Consider the following 20,857-nt stretch of genomic DNA (forward strand, 5'->3'; position numbering starts at 1 on the left):
ATAGCTGCTGTGCAAGTGGACAGGCAGAATGGTCTTTGACCTTTCAACAATTGATACTTATAAACAATAAGTTAGGGAGGAAGTAGCACCATAAATACAACTTTCAAAAAATAAAACGATTATCAGTTCCAGAATTCCGAATCCACAGTAATAACTTTTTTGTTGCTCTGTCTTTAGTTGCTTCCTCTTGAGGTTGAATAGTCAGCAGAACAAATGAAATCTCACAATATGGTAGTCCTGTTACATATTTGCTATATTTCAGACGTTAAAAGTCGTTTGAAGGTTTTCATGGTAAGAGCAGTAACATTGAGTAAGATGATTGTGGAGGTACACTATACAAATTTGCTCTGTGAAGAGTAATAGTTACTTTTAAGAGTTCCTTAAAATAACTGGTAGGTCTTGACCACCTTACTTAAGAAACACATGCCAGCAGCATGTATATTAACCTATACCGACCTATTACAAACCTAATAGACTGATTAGTCAGCAGGAAGATCCCATTTGTATTCCCATTCTCTACTATATATGAGTACTTCTTTCACCAGTACATTTATTTCTGATTTTATTACTACTTCAAATAAACTTGAGCTGAATTAAAAATAGCTTGATCAAGGTACAGATCTTCAGTTTCATGGAGTGCTCCCTAATAATGTGCTCCCTAATAGTTTACTTATTGTGAAGGGACTTGAGTTAGGTAATTTGTTTGATGTAATTTAGAGTGTGTAGGATTTGAGGCAGTCATGATTGATTTGAATGGAAGAGTAGGCTCAACAGGCTGCAACGTCCTATCTCTCGTGTGCAAAATATCAGTGTTGTAGCCTCTGATGTGTTAATCTGTCAGGAGCATAACTATATGCTTGAAATTAAATGATTAAATCTGTTGGTATGATGGTGTTTTTTTTTCCAATTTAAGTTGTCCAGACAGGTTATTACATTTTTACCACATAACATAAGTACATGAAATTGATGTTGTCACTTTCTTAATCCATCATTTAATTTTTGGAACTTTTGACTATTTCAGGAACTTTTCAATGTCTGATGTTACTAGTCCACTACATTACCACTATACCACCATCTTCCCCTCTGAAATCTGCCTGACAGTGGGCCTGCCATGGCTAGATATGGCTGTTAAAGATTATTGGGAGACTTGGGTTGTTTTCTGGAAAAATTGTGTAAGATGTTCATGCTTGGAGACAAATGTAGCTGTATCTTGTGTTTACAGTGGTTCGACTGTTGGTCTCGAATTCTAGAAAGGTGTTGAGATTGTCGGGTTGTAAACAGTTATGCTTTAAACTGTGTATTTACTTCCAAGTTAAAGGAAAGTTGGGGCTTCAGGGACAGCTAATCGGTGTTTCCAGCTGCATACAAGGCCCAATGATTCATATTGTTACAAAAATGGACTTTCAGAGGCGAAGGGTTTCTAAGATATCTCCGAAACACTGAAAGAGTTAATCTGCCAGAATTTGGGAAAGACAAAGCAGCTGGAGGTGGAAATTTTACATGGTTTACATCGCAAGAATATAGATAGATGAGTTCATGCTTGGATTGAAAAAGCTAAATTGGGGCGGCACGGTGGCGCAGTGGTTAGCATTGCTGGCTCACGCACTGAGGTCCCAGGTTCGATCCCGACTCTGGGTCACTGTCTGTGTGGAGTTTGCACATTCTCCCTGTGTTTGCATGGGTCTCACCCCCACAACCCAAAGATGTGCAGGGTAAGTTGATTGGACATGTTAAATTGTCCCTTAATTGGAAAAAATGAATTGGGTACTCTAAATTTATATTTAAAAGAAAAAGCTAAATTTGTGAGTATTTGAAATAGCTGGGAAATCACCAGGAGAAACCATGACTGTGAAAGATAATTCTGAAGTTAAAAGTTACCAGGCTGGGAAAGAAAAGAAATGGATGTAAACCCTCAGAAACTAAGAATCATTTTGGACTGGGCCCAGGAAAGTTGAACGATGATTAAATAATGGACAGTGTAAAATATACCTGTGAAATGGGATTTCCAATTGTGGTACAAGAGAAAGTCCTGTTCCGTTAAGTGCAATTTAAAAAAAAAAAAAAAAAATTAAGAGTACCCAATTTTTTTTATCCAATTAAGGGGCAATTTAATGTGTCCAATTAACCTACCCTGCACTTTTTTGGGGGGTTATAGGGCGAGACTTACACACATACGGGGAGAATGTGCAAGCTCCACATGAAGAGGGGCCGGGATCAAACCAGGGTCCTCGGAACGGTGAGGCAGCAGTACTAATCTCCGTGCTGCCCCAGTTTTAAGTGCAAGTTGACTAAAAAAAAGGTGTTTAGTCAGTAGTGCATTTTAGTCTGTAACATTAAAAGTCTTAAAACACAAGATCTTTGTTATTCTTTCAGCTTTCAAGTTTGAATTATCAGTCTTTAAAGGGATAGTTACACTTATTAAGTCATAAAACCACCTGACTCAAATCTACCACAAAAAACACAGTTAGTTCTCCACTTGACTCTCTCGCCGTGTCAGAGAGTAATAGGTTCAAACCACACACCAGTTGCCTTGGCACGTAATATAGACTGACACTTCAGTGCAATTCTGAAAGTGTGCTGTCTTCTGTATTATCAATTAAGCCAATTTCAGATCTCTGTCAGTGGACGTGACAATTTGATATTTAATATCCTGGCTCATGTTTGTAGCTCAAATAGCTGATCTGATCATCTTCAACTTGTTTGTTGCATTTTGCTGTATACAGGTTAGTGAATAAAAGTCAAAATTACTTAATTTGCTTTAAAGCACTTTGGAAATTCTGAGACTGCAAAAGGTGCTGCTTCTTATTTATTACTCTCTATAAATATGTATTAGTTTGACTGGCTTCTTGCATCATCTAATTCCAAAGTGGAAACAAGTTGAATTCAAACATCAAATCAAAGCAGTGTTTTTGTTGTTTGCAGTTTTTCTAGTTTGTTGATTTGTACTTTATTACAACAATAATAAGAGTGGAGAGGCAGAGGGGATTAGGGAGGCAATTCCATGTGGCTCGTATCTAAAGACAATTTTGGGGCGAAGTGAGGAGGAGAATGGAATGCTGGTTAGGAGAGCATTGTCACTGCCAGACTCAAGTAGTTTAAAAGTTATGGATGAGGGTTCCAGCAACAGATGGGCAAAAGTAGGGGGCAGAGATGGACAGTGTCCTTATTTGGGCTTTGTGACAGACAATATGAGGCCAGAAACCTCCCTTGGAGTCCTATATGATGCTGAGGTTGTGAGCACTCTACTTGCAGCACAGAAACGGGCCCTTCTGCCCACCAAGCCTTCACCAATCCAGATTCTTTATTTAGACCTACTACTACTTGCCCAAATAATCTGTATCCTTCCATTTGCTGCTCATTCATGTGCCTATCAAGATACTTAAACGTTGCTATCGTACCTGCCTCCTCCACTGGCTTCTCGTACCAGGTATCCACCACTCTGCGTGAAAAAGTTTCCCTACACATCTCCCCCAAACTTTCTCACCTTGAACCTATGCCCCCAGGGTGTAATTGAGACTTCCATCCTGGGAAAAAGCTAGTTTAACCTGCGACTCTGGCTGGGTAGAGAATGGATTCTTTAACAGGAGTACAGATTATTTATTTTTGTGTTTGTATTCTTTAAAAGACAGTTGTATGTATCTTTAATCAGCCAAAGAGCTTTCTTGCCAAAATTATTTAGCCTTGTCAGATTTTAAACTTTTTGCCTCTACTACAAATACTGTAAATATTCCTTTGTGTCTTGTATTGCAAGTATACTATGTATAAGGCAACCAACTAAATTACTATGCATTTATTTGTTTATTTGCTGTACTTTGCTGTGGTTTTATGATGAATTCTAACCTCGAAATACAGCTGGACGACTGAAGTGGTAGATGGGCACAGTGTCGATGAACTCTGCAAAGCCTTTTGGCAGGCCACTATGGTCGAACACAAACCATGTGCTATTATTGCTAAGACCGTTAAAGGAAAAGGCATTGAAGGTATCCTAAATATATATCCCTTTATATGGAAGTATTTATTTATTGCTTTGGAGCAATTGGTGAATATAATAATGGAAAGCAAACCAATTACTTTCTGTATTTTTGTTACATAGTGTGAAGGACTTATAAAAGATATGCCCAGTGATGTTCTGTGCTGGAACACTAACTGATATTATCACAGGCTCAGATTCAAATTCCACCATGTAGAAGTCAAAATTTCTGCAGAGTAGAGTAGGTGGCCTGGCCACACTAAATTGCCTCTTAATTGGGTACTCAAAATAATTTTTTTTTTTTAAAGTCAAAATTTCATGCAACATTTGAATAAGTGCTCAGGTTGAGGCTAATACAACTCTAGAGGAATGGCAATTTCACAAGCGGTGTGTCCATCGGGTCTGCACTTTGAAAGAGCACCCATGCCCCCCTCTATCCCCATTAACCCCACCTAACCTTTTGGACGCTAAGGGAAATTTAGCATGGCTAATCCACCTAACCCGCACATCTTTGGACTGTGGGAGGAAACCGGAGCACCTGGAGGAAACCCACAGACATGAAGGGAATGTGCAAACTCTTCACTGACAGTCACCCAAAGTTGGAATTTAACCTGGGTCCCTTGTGCTATAAGGCAGCAGTGCTAATGACTGTCACCGTGCTGCCCTCCCCGTTCTTGGACAAATCTAAACCGTACATTACAGTACGGATATGAACAAATTCCACTCTTTATTCCGTTTATTCACAGTTAGCACCAAAATGAAAGGTTCACGATTGCTGCTTGGGAAGTGAGCATTGGTTGCAACCAATGCTCACTTCCCAAGCAGCAATCGTGAACCTTTCATTTTAAAACAGAGCACAGTCTTCACAACATATGAAGATCCTTCTGACTGTTGTTCCCTGTGTTTAAAAGTCTTTCTGGCTGAAAAGGCATTTTACTTGTTACCAGGAGGGATTATAAATTTAACAGGAGTACACAATGGCATCCTTCACTAGGGATTCTAGGATTCTACTGGTATACATTGCAGTACAGAGGAACACATGGATGTGATCAGAAATGCCTGTAGCTTCAATAGAGAAGTATCAAGTGGTACATCGTGGTAGGAGGAATAAGGACACTTTCTAATTATTGGAAAACTAGGTTTACTGGGGCAGAGGAGCAAAGGGATCTAGGGATACAGACTCTCAAATTAGTTTGCAAATAACAACATGGATTAATAGGGGAAGAGGGTACTCTGAGAGCATTCCTCCGTTGCACTGTTTTAACTCAACATTATTATAATTGTGTCGCTCTTCCTTGGGGCTTTTTCCTCCCTGGTTGATGTTCTACAATTAAAAGGCTGAAAACATAAATCTTTTTAATTTTATTAAGAGCTTCCATTTCGCTAAGGAGGCTACAGGCCAATCCACATCTAATAACCTGCTCTCAAAACGCTGTTCATATTTTGACAGCTGTGACAAGCTGCACCAGAGTAGCTGAGACATAATATTCTAAAACATTTAACAACATTCTAACAAAGCCAAATTGTTGTTCTTCCCAATGTTTAAAAAAAATAAATTTAGAGTACCCAATTCATTTTTTCCAATTAAGGGGCAATTTAGCGTGGCCAATCCACCTACCCTGCACATCTTTGGGTTGTGGGGGTGAAACCCACACAAACACTGGGAGAATGTGCAAACTCCACACGGACAGTGACCCAGGGCTGGCATTGAACCTGGGACCTCCGCGGCATGAGGCAGCAATGCTAACCACTGTGCCACCTTGCTGCCCTACCTCTCAATGTTAAACCGATCCTGTAAAAACAGTTCCAGGGTCCATATCTGCATCTTTGCGAAAATCCAATCTGTTCTTGAGCCATATCCTATCTTGAGCCATATCCTATGTGTACCAAATTTTGTTGAAGTCCTCTTGCTTTAGATATATTTACAAATGGATTAACAGGGACACCTCAGTGGGGGAGGTAACTAGGTAATAAAAACATAAACAAAGCATTGATCTTCATTTGCAGAATAAGGAAATTGAAAAGTAGGAGAATTCTATTAAACAGATACATTTTTAATAAATATTTTCTTAAAATAAATTTGGAGTACCCAATCTTTTTTTCCAAATAAGGGCCAATCTACCTACCCTGCATAGCTTTGGCTTTGTGGGGGTGAGACCCACGCAGACATTGGGAGAATGTGCAAAATCCACATGGCCAGTCACCGGGGCCAGGATCGAACTTGGGTCCTCGGCGCAGTGAGGCAGCAGTGCTAACCACTGCACTACCGTGCCGCCCAAAAATGTTTAATAAATAAGTCCTAAATATAAAACAGTCATTTGTAAATCCAACAAAGAATTACAAAAAAAAATATTTTATCCAGAAAATAGAATGTGGAGCTCTAGTCACAGTTCAGGTGACTGACATCAATGCATTTAAGGGAAAACTAAATAAGGGAGAACAGAATAGAAGGATGTCAGTATAATTTGACGACATAGAATGGGAGGAAGGTCATATCAAGCATAAATATGGGCATTGACAGTTTTGGGCTGAATGACTAAGATCTGTGTTACAAATTCTGAAATGCGAGCAATGGATAGCTGATTGTTGATACCATTAGCAACAGCCTGAAATTACCATGGTTTAATACTTGCCCATTTTATGAATGGGGCAGCCATTGCAATTTACAGCCTGTGAATATTTCAGCTGAGGGTTTAGTTGGAGCAAATGGTTCTTCAGTTGCCATAGCATCTGATTTGCTGACAAATGTGCACTAGTATTTACGCTTTAGGAATACCGTGGATGGAATGCAGCATGGCTCTGATACACCCCCACCGATCTGGTATCCCTCCATTTCTTTTCCATTTTTCCCTGGCAGACCAGTTATATGGCAATTCACCTGGAGCAAATCCACCGTTGTTCTAATAAGCAATGTATGTCTCCTAATTGCTGTGTGTGCATTTCAAGGATCAGTAGCAACGGTTCTCAATGGTATATCACACCACTTTGAGCAGCATTGCTGATCTGTCACTTTTCAACACCTAATTCTTGTGACTTTGTGGATGTATGTGATATTAGCCTTCAATTTTTCAAATATTTTCAGCTGCTGAAGATAAAGAAAACTGGCATGGCAAGGCCATTCCAAAAGATAAAATGGAAGAAACTATTGAAGCAATCAAAGCTAAGATCCTTGACGGAAAGAAACTTTGCCCAGCGCAGCCATTGGAAAATGCGCCAACTGTGAATATTCAAGACATCCAACTTTCTGCACCACCCAAATATAAGCATGCTGAGAAGGTAAACAATCATACAAACATCATGCACTTCCAAGATGTCATTTATGATCAAGGACTCTGGTTGAACAGGCAATAGGTCCAAAATGCTTGTGATGTCGGAGGGTATGGGGAACTGATTCTCCCTCATTATTTGAGTGGCAGAGTTCAAAGGCAGTACTTGGATAAAAAAACAAAGGGGCCATAGTTTACATTATAGTGAAGCCACCCCTCTCCTGGGGAATTGGGGCACATCAGTATAAGTTCCTGGGCTGTTCCCACATAACATGGAACATATGTGAACTGAGAACTGGCCTACATTCTGCTGAGAGCCTAATAAAGATCCGAAGATAACCCAACCCTGGATAAATCTATCTGGAAATGAATCAATTATCTTATTTTTTTTAAACGTGTTGCTCCTTTGGCAGTAGAAGAAAAATTCTGTGCCTATCCCTTGAACCCTTCATGAGTCTTAGCAGCCCATTATTGGAGTGGCTCAGCTGCTCTGCAGGTTTTTCTGGGTGCATCTGATGCCCATATATAGCTGTGGCTTACAAACTCCCAATTATGGATGTAACCTGGTCTTCCCAATTTGGGACAAGATCTGTTATTAATCATAGGCAGTACAGTCCTAATGAACGAATTAAAAAAAAAAAGTTTGTCGTATTTTGTTTTTTTAAAAACATTTTATTAAGGCATTTATGATTTTATAACAACAAATACAAATGTAAACATAGTTCAGTACATAGCACCCTCCCCCCCCCCCCCCAACCAACAACCATACCCAGCCAGCATGGCTTATACCCAAAATTCCCCAGTCCCTCCATCTCTTCTCGCTGATCCCGCCTGAACTAACCTAACTCCCCCCCCCCCCCCCCCCCCCCCCTTGAGAAATTGAATTTTCTCAAGTCTGAGAAACCCAGCCGTGTCACTAACCCATACCCCCGATTTCGAGGGCTCCGAGTCCCTCCACGATAATAGGATCCATCTCTGGGCTACCAAGGAGGCAAAGGCCAAGACATCAGCCTCTCTCGCCCCCTGGACTCCCCGGTCTTCCGACACTCCAAAATTCGCCACCTCTGGGCTCCGTGCCACCCTCGTTTTTAGAACCGTGGACATGACATCCGTAAATCCCTGCTGGAATATCCTAAGTTTCGGACATGCCCAGAACATATGGACATGGTTTGCGGGCCCTACTGCACACCTCCAACACCTATCCTTGACCCCAAAAAACCTGCTCATCCAGGCCATCGTCATGTGTGTCCAGTGGACCTCCTTGAATTGTATCAGGCTGAACATGATGAGCACGTGTTGACTCTACTCGGAGCATCCTCCCACAGATCCGCCTCTATTTCCTTCCCTAGCTCATCTTCCCACTTGTGTTTTACCTCGCCTATCTGGGTTCCCTCCCACTCCATGTGCTCTTTATAAATTTCTGAGATCTTCCCCATCCCCACCCCAGTTTTTGAAACTACCTTTTCCTGTATCCCCTGGGACGGTAGAAGCGGAAAGATTGCAACCTGCCTTCGTACAAAGTCCCTCACCTGCAGATAACAAAACTCATTCCCTCCTGGCAGTTCAAACTCCTCCTCCACATCCTCCAAACAAGGAAAGCTCCCATTGATAAACAGATTCCCCAGCCTCTCAATCCCTGCTCTTTGCCACCTCGGAATTCCATCCAACCTCCCCGGCACAAACCGGTGGTTTCCACAGATTGAAGCCACACCAAAGGCCCCTCCACTCCCATATGCTTCCGCTACTGCCCCCAAACTGAGCTGCCACCACCCCCTGGCTTTTGAAGTACCGAGCCGGCGAGAACGGCAGAGGTGCCGTTGCCAGTGCTCCTAAGTTTGTGCCCCTACATGATGCAGCCTCCACCTGTTCCCACACCGACCCCTCTCCCACTACCCACTTCCTGATCATAGCTATATTTGCCGCCCAGTAATAATTCCTAAAGCCCCCGGCTCCGCTCCAACAGCGCCTTCCTTACCCTTGTCCACGGGGTTTTGCTTGCCCATACAATCCCAGAGATCACCACATTAACCCACTTAAAAAAGGCCCCCCTTGTTGTAAATGCGTAAATTGGCCACCAACTTAAGTGATGCCCTGCTTTTTTGAAAACAGCATATCGTACTTCTTGTGATTTTCATAAGATTTGCTGCATTGCATTTTAACTGCCCATGAAATTTAAGTCTAGTAATTAACAGTGTCTTATCATTGCCATTTTTAAAAAATGTAATAATTGTTAATGGCTGTCATTCAAACTCTTCCCTAGAAATTGACCAGGTTTAAGTATGGAATTTCATTTAAATTGTGAATTGATGAGGGAGATTTTAAAAGTGACATTTTTGTGCTGCAGCAAATTAAAAAAACAAAACGAAATATGCACAATTGAGTCTAACGAAAGGGGAACTCCTGCCAGATGCTCCAATCAGCAAAATCCCTTTTTTTGGCACTTGGCTAACGATCAGGCAGTTGATTAATTTCAACCACTATTTTTGTTTAAATGTTGTATAATGCGATTGGGAGGAGTAAGGAGAAATGAAGCGCTTAGGAACTGGAATTAGCGGCATTGAAAATGCATTTTCTATATAAAATATATTGGATATGCCCCTGTGCCATAACTCAGGGTGGTTAGCACACACTAATTCCTACCACCTTGTCTTCACAATGATAAAATCAGTATTCACTAATTAAGCATTTATTTTAATCTAAAGATTAAACAGTTATTTACAATCTTTTAAATCTTTTGAGTCTTTCAATAGACAGCAAAGACAGGAGCAGGAGACCATTCAGCCTGCCGAGCCTGCTCTGCCAGTATGATCATGGCTGATCTTGGGCTTTTGTTGCTCTTTCTAGCTTTATTCTATTTGCTCTGTTTAGGTCACCTTTGCTCATGAGTCGCCAGGTATCTTTATGATACCGCCACGTGGTTCAAGTTTAGGTTATGATTAATAACACAGCACACCGCTTAGTAAGGATTAAAACAACGGTCATTTATTATATACAACAAGCAATATTAATACCCTAATACTACTTTCTATATAACAAACCTATCACTACTGGCCAATGCTTAACTTAGGAAGCGCCCACCAGGTCAGGGAAACGAATGGCTTGTCCAATCAAATCTGGCCCGCGGGATTCAAAAGGCTGCTACAGGTCGGTGGCTAGGTGTCTCTACCGGATAGCGATCGTTGGATTCAAACTTACTGCTATCGGTGGCTGGTCTTCCGAAGGTCTTGAGCAGGTGAAGATGAGAGAGAGAGAGAGATCTGAACTTGGACCTTCACTTTTATAGGACCCAGGGGCTCCCCGCCTCCCGGGGCGGCCCTTGACCCTGAGTCCCAAGTGATTGGATTCTGTCCCCAATCTCTGGGGTCGATGTGTCCAATGGTGAGGCGATTCCTCGATCGGGGGGTGGTCGCTCACCTGTCTTTGTTTCGGCCACTGCAGGCGCCGACAGGTCTGGCCCGGTATTCAATTGCTAATATGTTGCAATTGTTCCCGGGGATAGCCGATTTAACTGTGGATGTCTGAGTTGATTAGGTGTAAACAGTCCTGAAAACTGTGGATACCTGGGTTGAAGGGCTGTTGATAGCCCTGAGTATCGATCTGGGCTACCTTCCCAGAGCTGAATATGCGAACCTGTCTGCAGCTGCCTGCTTGTGTCTTCTTGGCTGCTTTTCCCAGCAGTCTTTCGGGTTAGCCATTTTAAACTGGGTTTTGGCCAGATTAATCGGAACGCAGCCATTTTACATGGCTACACTTCAATTATCCTTTCTTGTCCGCTCCCCATATCCCTCGACTCCCTCATCGACCAAAAATATGTCTAGCCCAACCTTAAATATATCCGATAATGGGTCACCCACAACCCTCTGGGATAGAGAATTCCACATTTTCACAACCCTTTTGAGTGAAGAAATCTCTCAATTCTATTCTAAATGATTAGCCCCATAACCTGATATTGTGCCGCTATGTTTTAAATTGCTCAGCCAGCAACAACACCCTGTAAAACCTCTTCAGAACCTTGATCGTTTCAGTGAAATCACCTCTCATTCTTCTATACATCAGAGATTATAGGCCCAGTTCACTCTGACTCTCATCATAGGACAACCCCTTTATCCCAAGAGCCAGTCTAATGAACCTTGACTGTATTGCCTCCAATGCAAGTATATCCTTAAATATGGAGACCAACACTGCACATCATGTTCCAGGTGTAGCCTCCCCAAAGCCCTGTACAATTGTAGCAACAATTCTTCATTCTTAGTTTCCAATCCCCTTTTCAACAAAGGGGAATACTCCATTTGCCGCCTTAATTGCTTGCTCTGATTCCATGCTGACTGTGTTCATTTGTACCTGCACACCAAAGTCCCTCTAACTGTCCATATTTACAAGTTTCTCACCTTTTTAAAAAAAAAAACACGTTGATTGTCAGAATCCCTGTAAGAAAATTACAATAGCTAATCTAACAAATTGTGAATCAACAAAAACAGTAGAGCTAGAATGATGTTTGACTTCCTTTACTAAAATTGCACCTTATAACATGGCGGATAATTAATTTTCTGAGTTGATATAGAAATTTGTATTTCCATACTGTCGGAAATGTTGGTGTAAGTAGAAGAGAATATACCCAACGATTAGTTACAAACGATAATCCAAGTCCACAAGACAATGAAGTAAATCCCAAATTCTGCAATCCGTTAGGCCATGTATAATTATGCCCATCTCCAGGCATAAATATATTGCAAATTCCAGGCCAATATTTGGAATGAGATGGATTTTGCAGCAAGTGATGAAGGAACATACTCAACATTAGATATGTTTAAAGCTGCTCATGGACTTTTTAGCAGTGACTTATGATTGAGATCATTTCTCTCTATTGGAAAGTGCCTTCTATTGGGAGTTGCATTTTGAGCAGGACCACCACCAACAATTTATGTCTTCAGTTAATTGGATTGAAGAATTCTCGCTCAGACCTGCAGAAACTCAACCAAGAGGTATAAATTAGAATATGCACTGTAACATTAGGTACAGGAAAGATGGGATATGAGAGAACTAAAATAAAATGTTTTTAACAATAAATATATTCCGAAAGTTGATGCCACACAGATTGTTTGGTAATTAAAATCTATTACAATGTTAAAAATTTGCTTACACCTGAATGCACCATCATAGAATAGAATCCTTACAGGGCAGAAGTCTACACCACCCTCTAAAAGAGAAACCTACCTAGGCCCACTCCCCCGCCCTATCCCCGTAACCTCTGCTAATCTTTGGACACATGAGGGAAATTCTGCATGGTCAATCCACCTAACCTGCGCATCTTTGGATAGTGGCAGGAAACTGGTGCATCCGGAGGAAGCCTGCGCAGACATTGGGAGAATGCAAACTCAACACAGCCATCCAAGGTTGGAATTGAACGGGGACTTCCGGTTGCGGCTATGCGGAGCTAAGTCGCACGTTCGGCAGCTCCTGCAAAAAACTGACTTTTGGGCTCTTTTCAGGGCCCCCATCGGAATATTTTCGACGTTTCCCGCTGTGGGAAGGAGAGTACAATAGTTCCCCAGCAGTATATGGCTTTTACCAGTAGCGGGGCGACTAAAAAAAAGTGGTGGTGGACCCAAAGAAGGTGCGAGGGAAGAAGAACAAAATGGCGGCGGGCGGGGACCAGGCAGCGTGGATGCAATGGGCGCAGGAGCAGCAGGAGGTTATCCAGCTCTGCTTTAGGGAGATTAAAGCGGACCTGCTTGAGCCGATGAAGGCTTCTATCGATAAGCTGCTGGAGACGCAGACGGCCCAGTGGGTGGCGATCCGCGAGGCCCGACAATAGATCTCCGACAATGAGGACGAGATCCTAGGCCTGGCGGTAAAAGTGGAGGCGCACAAGGCGCTCCACAAGAAATGGCAGGAGCGGTTTGAGGAGATGGAGAATCGGTCGAGGCAGAAGAACTTGTGGATTCTGGGCCTCCTGGAGGGACCGGACGTGGGGGCCTATATGGTCACCATGTTGAACACGCTGATGGGAGCGGGGTCCTTCCAGGGGCCCTGGAGCTGAAAGGGGCCCATAGAGTGTTGGCGAGGAGGCCCTAGGCTAACGAGCCTCCGCGGGCGGTACTGCTGCAGTTTCATCGGTTTGCTGATCGGGAGTGTGTGCTCAGGTGGGCCAAGAAGGAGAGGAGCAGCAGGTGGGAGAACGCGGAGGTTCGAATATACCAGGACTGGAGCGCGGAGGTGGCGAAGAGGAGGGCCGGGTACAACCGAGCGAAGGTGGTGCTGCACAGGAAGGGGGTGAAGTTTGGCATGTTGCAGCCGGCGCGACTGAGTCACCTACAACGACCGGCACCATTATTTTGAGTCTCCGGAGGAGGCGTGGACCTTTGTTCAGCCCAAGAAGTTGGACACAGATTGAGGGTCGGGATGGGCGTTTGGGGATTGCGGTTGATATGTTACTTTTTGAGGGGGTCCTTTGCTCTTGTTTTTTTTTTTCTTTCTGGTTGGGTGAGGGTGGTTAGGGCGGGTTGGGCACTGTTTTGGTTGGGTTGGTCGGGGGGGCTCTTGGAGGGGGGTAAGCAAATGGAACAGGGGTGAATGGCCGGCAGTGTGATAGGGCCCCGCGGGGAGACCCGAGTCGGGGATGAGGGGACTGGGCCTGTAAAAGGAGCTGCGTCAGAGCGGGCGGGGCCGGGGCGGGGAAGCGAGGGTTGTTTCCCGTGCTTGGGATGGAAGGGGGAGGTGGAGAGCCTGCGGATGGGGAATGAAAGAGGAGGGTGTGTCACACAATGGGAGGAGTCGAAGGAGAGGCGGGAGTGGCCTGGGTCAGCAGGAGTCCGCTAACTTGCGGAAGTGCAATGGGGGGGGGGGGGAGTAAAGCAGCTAGGAGGGGTCCTAGCTTTGGGGGGGGGGGGGGGTAAAGCAGGGGGGGGGTAAAGCAGGTGGGGGGTGGGAGAAATCTAGTTGCTGCTGCTATGATCAAGGGGGAGCTGGAGCGTGGGGGAGGGGGTTGAGACGGGTGTCTGCCGCCGAGGGGGTTGAGACGGGTGTCTGCCGCCGTGGGGGAGGGGGTCGAGACGGGGGTCTGCCGCCGTGGGGGAAAGGACTGAGCGTGAGGTGCGGGCGCGTGGCTGGCCGAGGAGGGGTTATGGCTAGTCGGCGGGGGAGGGGGGCGGGTAGCCCCCTGATCCAGCTGATAACCTGGAATGTAAGGGGACTGAATGGGCCGGTCAAGCGGGCCCGCGTGTTCGCGCACTTGAAGGGGCTCAAGGCGGATGTGGTCATGCTCCAGGAGATGCACCTGAAGGTGGCAGACCAGGTAAGACTGAGGAAAGGGTGGGTAGGTCAGGTGTTTCATTTGGGGCTGGATGCCAAAAATCGAAGGGTGCGATCTTGGTGGGAAAGAAGGTGTCGTTCAAGGCATCGAGCATTGTGGCAGACAATGGCGGTAGGTAAGTAATAGCTAGTGGAAAGCTGCAGGGAGAGAGGGTGGTACTGGTCAATGTGTATGCCCCGAACTGGGACGATGCGGGTTTTATGCAGCTCATGTTGGGTCGGATCCCAGATATGGAAGTGGGGGGCCCGATAATGGGGGGAGACTTACCATGGTGTTGGACCCGGCACTGGATCGCTCCAGGTCTAGGACGGGTAGTAAGCCGGCGGCGGCTAAAATGCTGAGGGGGTTTAAGGACCAGATGGGAGGAGTGGACCCTTGGAGATTTGCAAGGCCGGGGGCTAGGGAATTCTCATTCTTCTCACATGTCCATAAGGCTTGCTCCCGGATCGACTTTTTTATTTTGAGCAGGGTGCTGATAGCAAGAGTAGAGGATACTGAGTACTCGGCGATAGCCATTTCGGATCATTGGGTAGACCTAGAGCTGGGGGAGGAGAGGGACCAGCACCCGTTGTGGCGTTTGCAGGTGGGGCTGCTGGCGGACGAGGAGGTAAGTGAGTGGGTCCGAGGAAGCATAGAGAGGTACCTGGAGGCCAACGATAACGGGGAGGTCCGAGTGGGGATGGTATGGGAGGCGCTGAAGGCGGTGGTTAGGGGAGAGCTGATCTCCATTAGGGCCCACAAGGAGAGGAGGGAGCAGGGGGAGAGGGAGAGGCTGGTGGGGGAGATGATGAGGGTAGACAGGAGGTATGCAGAGGTACCTGAGGAAGGACTGTTGAGGAAGAGGTGCAGCCTCCAGGCCGAATTCGACCTGGTGACCACCAGGAAGGCGGAGGTGCAGTGGAGGAAGGCCCAGGAGGCGATTTGGGGAAAAGGCTAGCCGGATGCTGGCGCATCCGCTCCGGAAGCAGGACGCAGCTAGGGAGATGGGGGGAGTTCAGGACAGGGGAGGGAGTGTGGTGCGGAGTGGGGTTTGCATCAATGGGGTCTTCAGAGACCTTTATGAGGAATTGTATCGGTCTGCGCCCCCACTGGAGGAGGGAGGGATGGGCCACTTTCTGGATCGATTGAGGTTTCCGAAGGTGGAGGAGGGACTGGTGGAGGGATTGGGGGCCCCAATTGGGCTGGAGGAGCTGACCAAAGGGATAGGGAGCATGCAGGCGGGGAAGGCACCGGGGCTGGACGGTTTCCCAGTCGAATTTTATAAAAACTTTGTGGACCTGTTGGGCCCGTTGCAAGTTAGGTCCTTTAATGAGGCAAGGGAGTGGGGGGCTTTGCCCCCGACGATGTCCTGGGCACTGATCTCCTTGATCCTGAAGCGGGACAAGGATCCCCTGCAGTGTGGGTCTTACAGGCCGATTTTGCTGCTGAACGTAAATGCCAAGGTGCTGGCGAAGGTCTTAGCCACGAGGATTGAGTGCCGCAGGTCATCCACGAAGACCAGACTGGGTTCGTGAAGGGGAGGCAGTTGAAATTGAATTTGCGGAGGCTTCTGAACGTTATCATGATGCCGGCGAGGGAGGGGCAGGCGGAGATAGTGGTGGCGATGGACGCTGAGAAAGCCTTCGATAGGGAAGAATGGGGGTACCTGTGGGAGGTGCTGAAGAGGTTTGGGGAGGGGTTTGTCAGGTGGGTCAGGCTGTTGTACGAGGTCCCAATGGCGAGTGTGGCCACGAACAGGAGGAGGTCTGAGTACGTTCGGTTGCACCGAGGGACGAGACAGGGGTGTCCCCTGTCCCCCCTGCTCTTCGCACTGGCGATTGAACCCCTGGGTATGGCACTGAGGGAGTCGAGGAACTGGAGGGGATTGGTGTGGGGTGGGGAGGAGCATAGGGTGTCGCTCTATGCGGACAACTTGCTGTTCTATGTGGCGGATACGGTGGGGGGAATGCCGGAGGTAATGAGGATCCTCAGGGAATTTGGGGATTTCTCTGGGTACAAGTTCAACATGGGGACCAGGAGAGGGGGATTGGCGAGCTCCCACTAAAAAGGGCGGAGAGGAGCTTCAGGTATTTGGGGATCCAGGTGGCCAGAAGCTGGGGGGGCCTTCATAGGCTTAATTTCACAAGGCTGGTGGAGCAAATGGAGGAGGAGTTCAAGAAGTGGGACGCGTTGTCGCTGTCCTTGGCGGGTAAGGTGCCGTCAGTCAAAATGACGGTGCTCCCAAGGTTTTTGTTCCTGTTCCAGTGCCTCCCCGTGTTTATCCCGAAGGCCTTCTTTAGGCGGGTCAACAGGAGCATAATGGGGTTTGTGTGGGTGCGAGGGACTCCAAGGGTGAGAAGGGTGTTCCTGGAGTGGAGTAGAGCTAGGAGGTGGCTGGCGCTGCCCAACCTCTGTGGGTACTACTGGGCAGCCAATGCGACAATGGTGCGTAAGTGGGTGATGGAGGGGGAGGGGGCTGCATGGAAGAGGCTGGAGACGGCGTCCTGTGTGGGTACGAGTCTGGGGGCACTGACAACGGCGCCGCTACCAAGGAGGTATACCACGAGCCCGGTAGTGGCGGCTGCCCTCAAAATCTGTGGGCAGTGGAGACGGCACAGGGGGGGAAGTTGGGGTCTCAGTGTGGACCCCAATACGGGGGAACCACCGGTTCGTCCCAGGGAGGACGGATGGAGGGTTTTCAGGGTGGCACAGGGCAGGGATACGAAGGTTTGTGGACGGGAGGTTTGCGAGCCCGGGTGAGTTGGAGGAGAAGTATGGGCTTCCCCCCGGGGAACACCTTCCGGTACTTACAGGTAAGGGCGTTTGCCAAGTGGCAGGTGGTGCAATTCCCAATTCCCACGGCTGCTGCCACGCACAGTACAGGACAGGGTGCTCTGGGGGGCGGGGGGGGGGGGAAGAGAGAGGAGGAGAAAGAGAGAAGAGAGTGGGGAAGATCTCGGAAACGTACCAGGTGATGCAGGAGGAGGAGGAGGCCTCGGTGGTGGAGGTGAAAGGTAAGTGTCAGGATGAGTTGGGAGAGGAGATCGAGGAAGGGACGTGGGCAGATGCCCGAGGGAGGGTGAACTCTTCATTTTCGTGCGCGAGGCTCAGCCTCATACAGTTCAAGGTGCTGCACAGGGCACACATGACCGGGACAAGAATGAGCCGGTTTTTTGGGGGTGAGGACAGGTGTGTTGGGTGCTTGGAGAGCCCAGCAAACCACACCCATATGTTCTGGGCATGCCCAGCACTGGAGGGATTTTGAAGGGCGTAGCGAGGACGGTGTCCAGGGTGGTAGGATCCAGGGTCAAACCGGGCTGGGGGCTCACAATATTTCGGGTGGCAGAGGAGCCGGGAGTGCAGGAGGCGAAAGAGGCCGGTATTCTGGCCTTTGCGTCCCTGGTAGCCCGGTGGAGGATTCTTCTTCAGTGGAAGGACGTGAGGCCCCCAAGCGTGGAATTCTGGATCAACGATATGGCGGGGTTTATTAAGTTGGAGAGGGTGAAATTCGCCTTGAGAGGGTCGGTACAAGGGTTCTTCAGGCGGTGGCAACCGTGCTTAGACTTCCTGGTAGAACGGTAGACATTGGTCAATGGCAGCAGCAACTCTGGGAGGCGGGGGGGGGGTTTAACTGTATTTATGTTTAATTACACTGGGGGACCTAAGGGGTATATATATTTGCTATGTTGGCTCTGTGTTAAGTTGGGGTGTTAATTTATTATTTTTGTACAGGGGGGAGGGGGATATGGAGGGTTGTTTTTTGACTGTTTTGTATTTAACCTTGTTGGGTTCCTTTTTCATTTTGTTATTGATATTCTGTGAAAACCTTAATAAAAAGGTTGGAATTGAACCGGGGCCCCTGGCGCTGTGAGGCAGCACTGTTAACCACTGTGCCACCATGCTGCCCTTCATCCCCAATATTTTCTGGTATATTTTTATTGGGTAAATATAGCAAGTATGGACTTTCACATGGATTTCAGAACCAGGTCTATTGGCAAAGTGCAAGTTGAGAACAGTTTGTGGAGAAGCAGCGATAATCAGAAAGCAGCTTCCAGATTTCCTAACCTACACACGTGTGACCTGGTCTGACTTACTCCATATTGCCGTTTCATGAATAAGTGGAATAAGCAACGTGTTAGAATTAAAATAAAATTCTATGCTATTTATTACAGCCTAGAATCAGAAGTCATTTGAACAGGCTGAGGGATGCAATTATGCCACAAATAAAATCCAAGCTGAAATTCACCAGGTCACTCCCATGTGAATTGTGCCAAAAGTGGTGATGCTTTGCTGTCTGACGCATTTCTCATGTTATTTTCAGCTGTAGCCTGATTCCTGTAAAAATGGAGCAAAACTTGATCCAGGCTGCCATACCATCAAGGTGTTCAGATGACATGAAGTGAAACATCTGAAATTGTGCTACAGATGTGCTTGTACAATCTAGCTAGCTCATTTAGTTCCTTTGAAGGCTTTGGATGCCTCCAGATTACATTACCTATGCAGTGTCACTTTATTGTAAACAGTTCATGTGTCTCTATTTTCATGAGGTTTTCTCCTTATTGTTTTCAATAAATATTTCCTTTTTTATGGCCAGTGAGCTATTATATAAATATTTTACATGAGGCACTGGAATGTTTTTGTGCATGCCACTTTGTCGTAGTTTTGAGTGTCAGGGATTTTCATCAAGTTTATGGGCAGAAATGGAATTTCCTCCCCTCCCAATAAAGCATTTCATCCAATTCCCCCCTCATGATAAACCAAAAAGAAACATTTTAAAGCCATAAACTGCCTGTTGTATCAAGCTCCATCTTTAAAATAAAACAAGTGGGGTTAGTGAGCTATAGGGGTGGAGGCGTGGGTTTAAACTTAAGAGGGGTGCTCTTTCCAAGGGCCGGTGCAGACTCGAAGGGCCGAATGGCCTCTTCCTGTACTGTATTCTATGATTCTATTCCATAAGTACTGGATATCATTGTGTCATTAACATTTTATTTTCTTCCAGATAGCCACCCGAAAAGCCTTTGGAATTGCCCTGGCAAAATTAGGTCATGGCAATGACCGTGTTATTGCATTAGACGGTGATACAAAGAACTCTACATTTTCAGAAATGTTCAAAAAGGAACACCCTAAGCGTTATATTGAATGTTTCATAGCAGAGCAGAACATGGTAACTTCCTTCCTCATTTTCTTCATTTTTACACAAAAATAAAAGGCAACAAGGATAAATTGATTCTACATAATGTAATGTTAAAAGTGGAACTAAAGAGGACTGACCTTTTCGCTTTTCAAGGATATTGTGGACAGTTTACCTTGACCATCACCCGTTTATTATCAGCCTGGTCTAATGCCTGTGCAGTTGAGTTTTCTCCTGGGTGGTCACCAATATATTCCACAACTCTTTGTTTTTTGTTTGTAAAAGAGTTGACGCTGGCGCTTTTTGTGACCATTTTTGAAAAATATATGTATAAAATTAGGAAATTCTGATGAGATCAAAATGTCTCTCCTATTATCTTTAAAGTATTTCAGTAATACATAATCTTCAGTCCATTAGATAGAATTTCCTGCCTTATTTTACATTATCAATTAATGCAACCAACTAGTGAAAATAGAAAAGAAAAAAAGGAACTTTTGCTCACTCTGCTTCTGCAATTGCAATTAGCCAAATGAAACATAGAAAATAGGAGCAGGAGGAGGCCATTTGGCACTTCAAGCCTGTTCTACGATTCATTATTGATCATGGCTGATCATCCAACTCCGTCACTGCTTCTGCTTTCTCCCCATATCCTTTAGCCCCGAGAGCTATATCTAACTCCTTGAAAACAATAAATGTATTGGCCTCAACTGCTTTCTGTAGTCGTAAATTCCACAGGCTCACCACTCTCTGGGTGAATAAATTTCTCCTCATCCCACTTCGAAATGTATCCTCACTGTGACCCCTGGTTCTGGACTCCCGACCATCTGGAAAATCCTTCCTGCATCTACCCTGTCAAGTCCTGTTAGAATTTTACAGGTTTCCATGAGATCCCCTTTCATTCTTCTAAACTCCAGCGAGTATAATACTAACCGACTCCTATCTCTCTTCGTTCGTCAGAGCCGCCATTCCAGGAATCAGGGTTTTTTTAAATGTATTTGTTCATGGGACGTGGGTGTTGCTGGCCAGCATTTATTGCCCATCCCTAATTGCCCTTGACAGTTCAGAGTCAACCACATTGCTGTGGGTCTGGAGTCACATGTAGGCCAGACTGGGTAAGGACGGCACATTTCCTTCCCTAAATGACATTAGTGAACCAGTTGGGTTTTTCCGACAATTGACAATGGTTTCATAGTCATCAT

At 45.8% G+C, this 20,857-nt stretch overlaps 1 protein-coding gene across 3 annotated transcripts in view; it reads left to right on the forward strand.

Moving 5' to 3' along the window:
* The window catches only part of LOC140388396 (transketolase-like), a 69,758-nt gene that overhangs the window by 20,577 nt on the left and 28,324 nt on the right, over nt 1–20,857 (forward strand). For all 3 annotated transcript variants that reach the window (XM_072472497.1, XM_072472499.1, XM_072472500.1), the window contains exons 6-8: nt 3,853–3,980; nt 7,053–7,246; nt 19,527–19,691. In XM_072472497.1, the coding sequence (XP_072328598.1) occupies nt 3,853–3,980; nt 7,053–7,246; nt 19,527–19,691 (487 nt within the window). The remainder of the gene's footprint in view (nt 1–3,852; nt 3,981–7,052; nt 7,247–19,526; nt 19,692–20,857) is intronic.

This window comes from Scyliorhinus torazame, chromosome 13 (genome assembly GCF_047496885.1).
Source record: "Scyliorhinus torazame isolate Kashiwa2021f chromosome 13, sScyTor2.1, whole genome shotgun sequence".
Classification (NCBI taxonomy): Eukaryota; Metazoa; Chordata; class Chondrichthyes; order Carcharhiniformes; family Scyliorhinidae; genus Scyliorhinus; species Scyliorhinus torazame.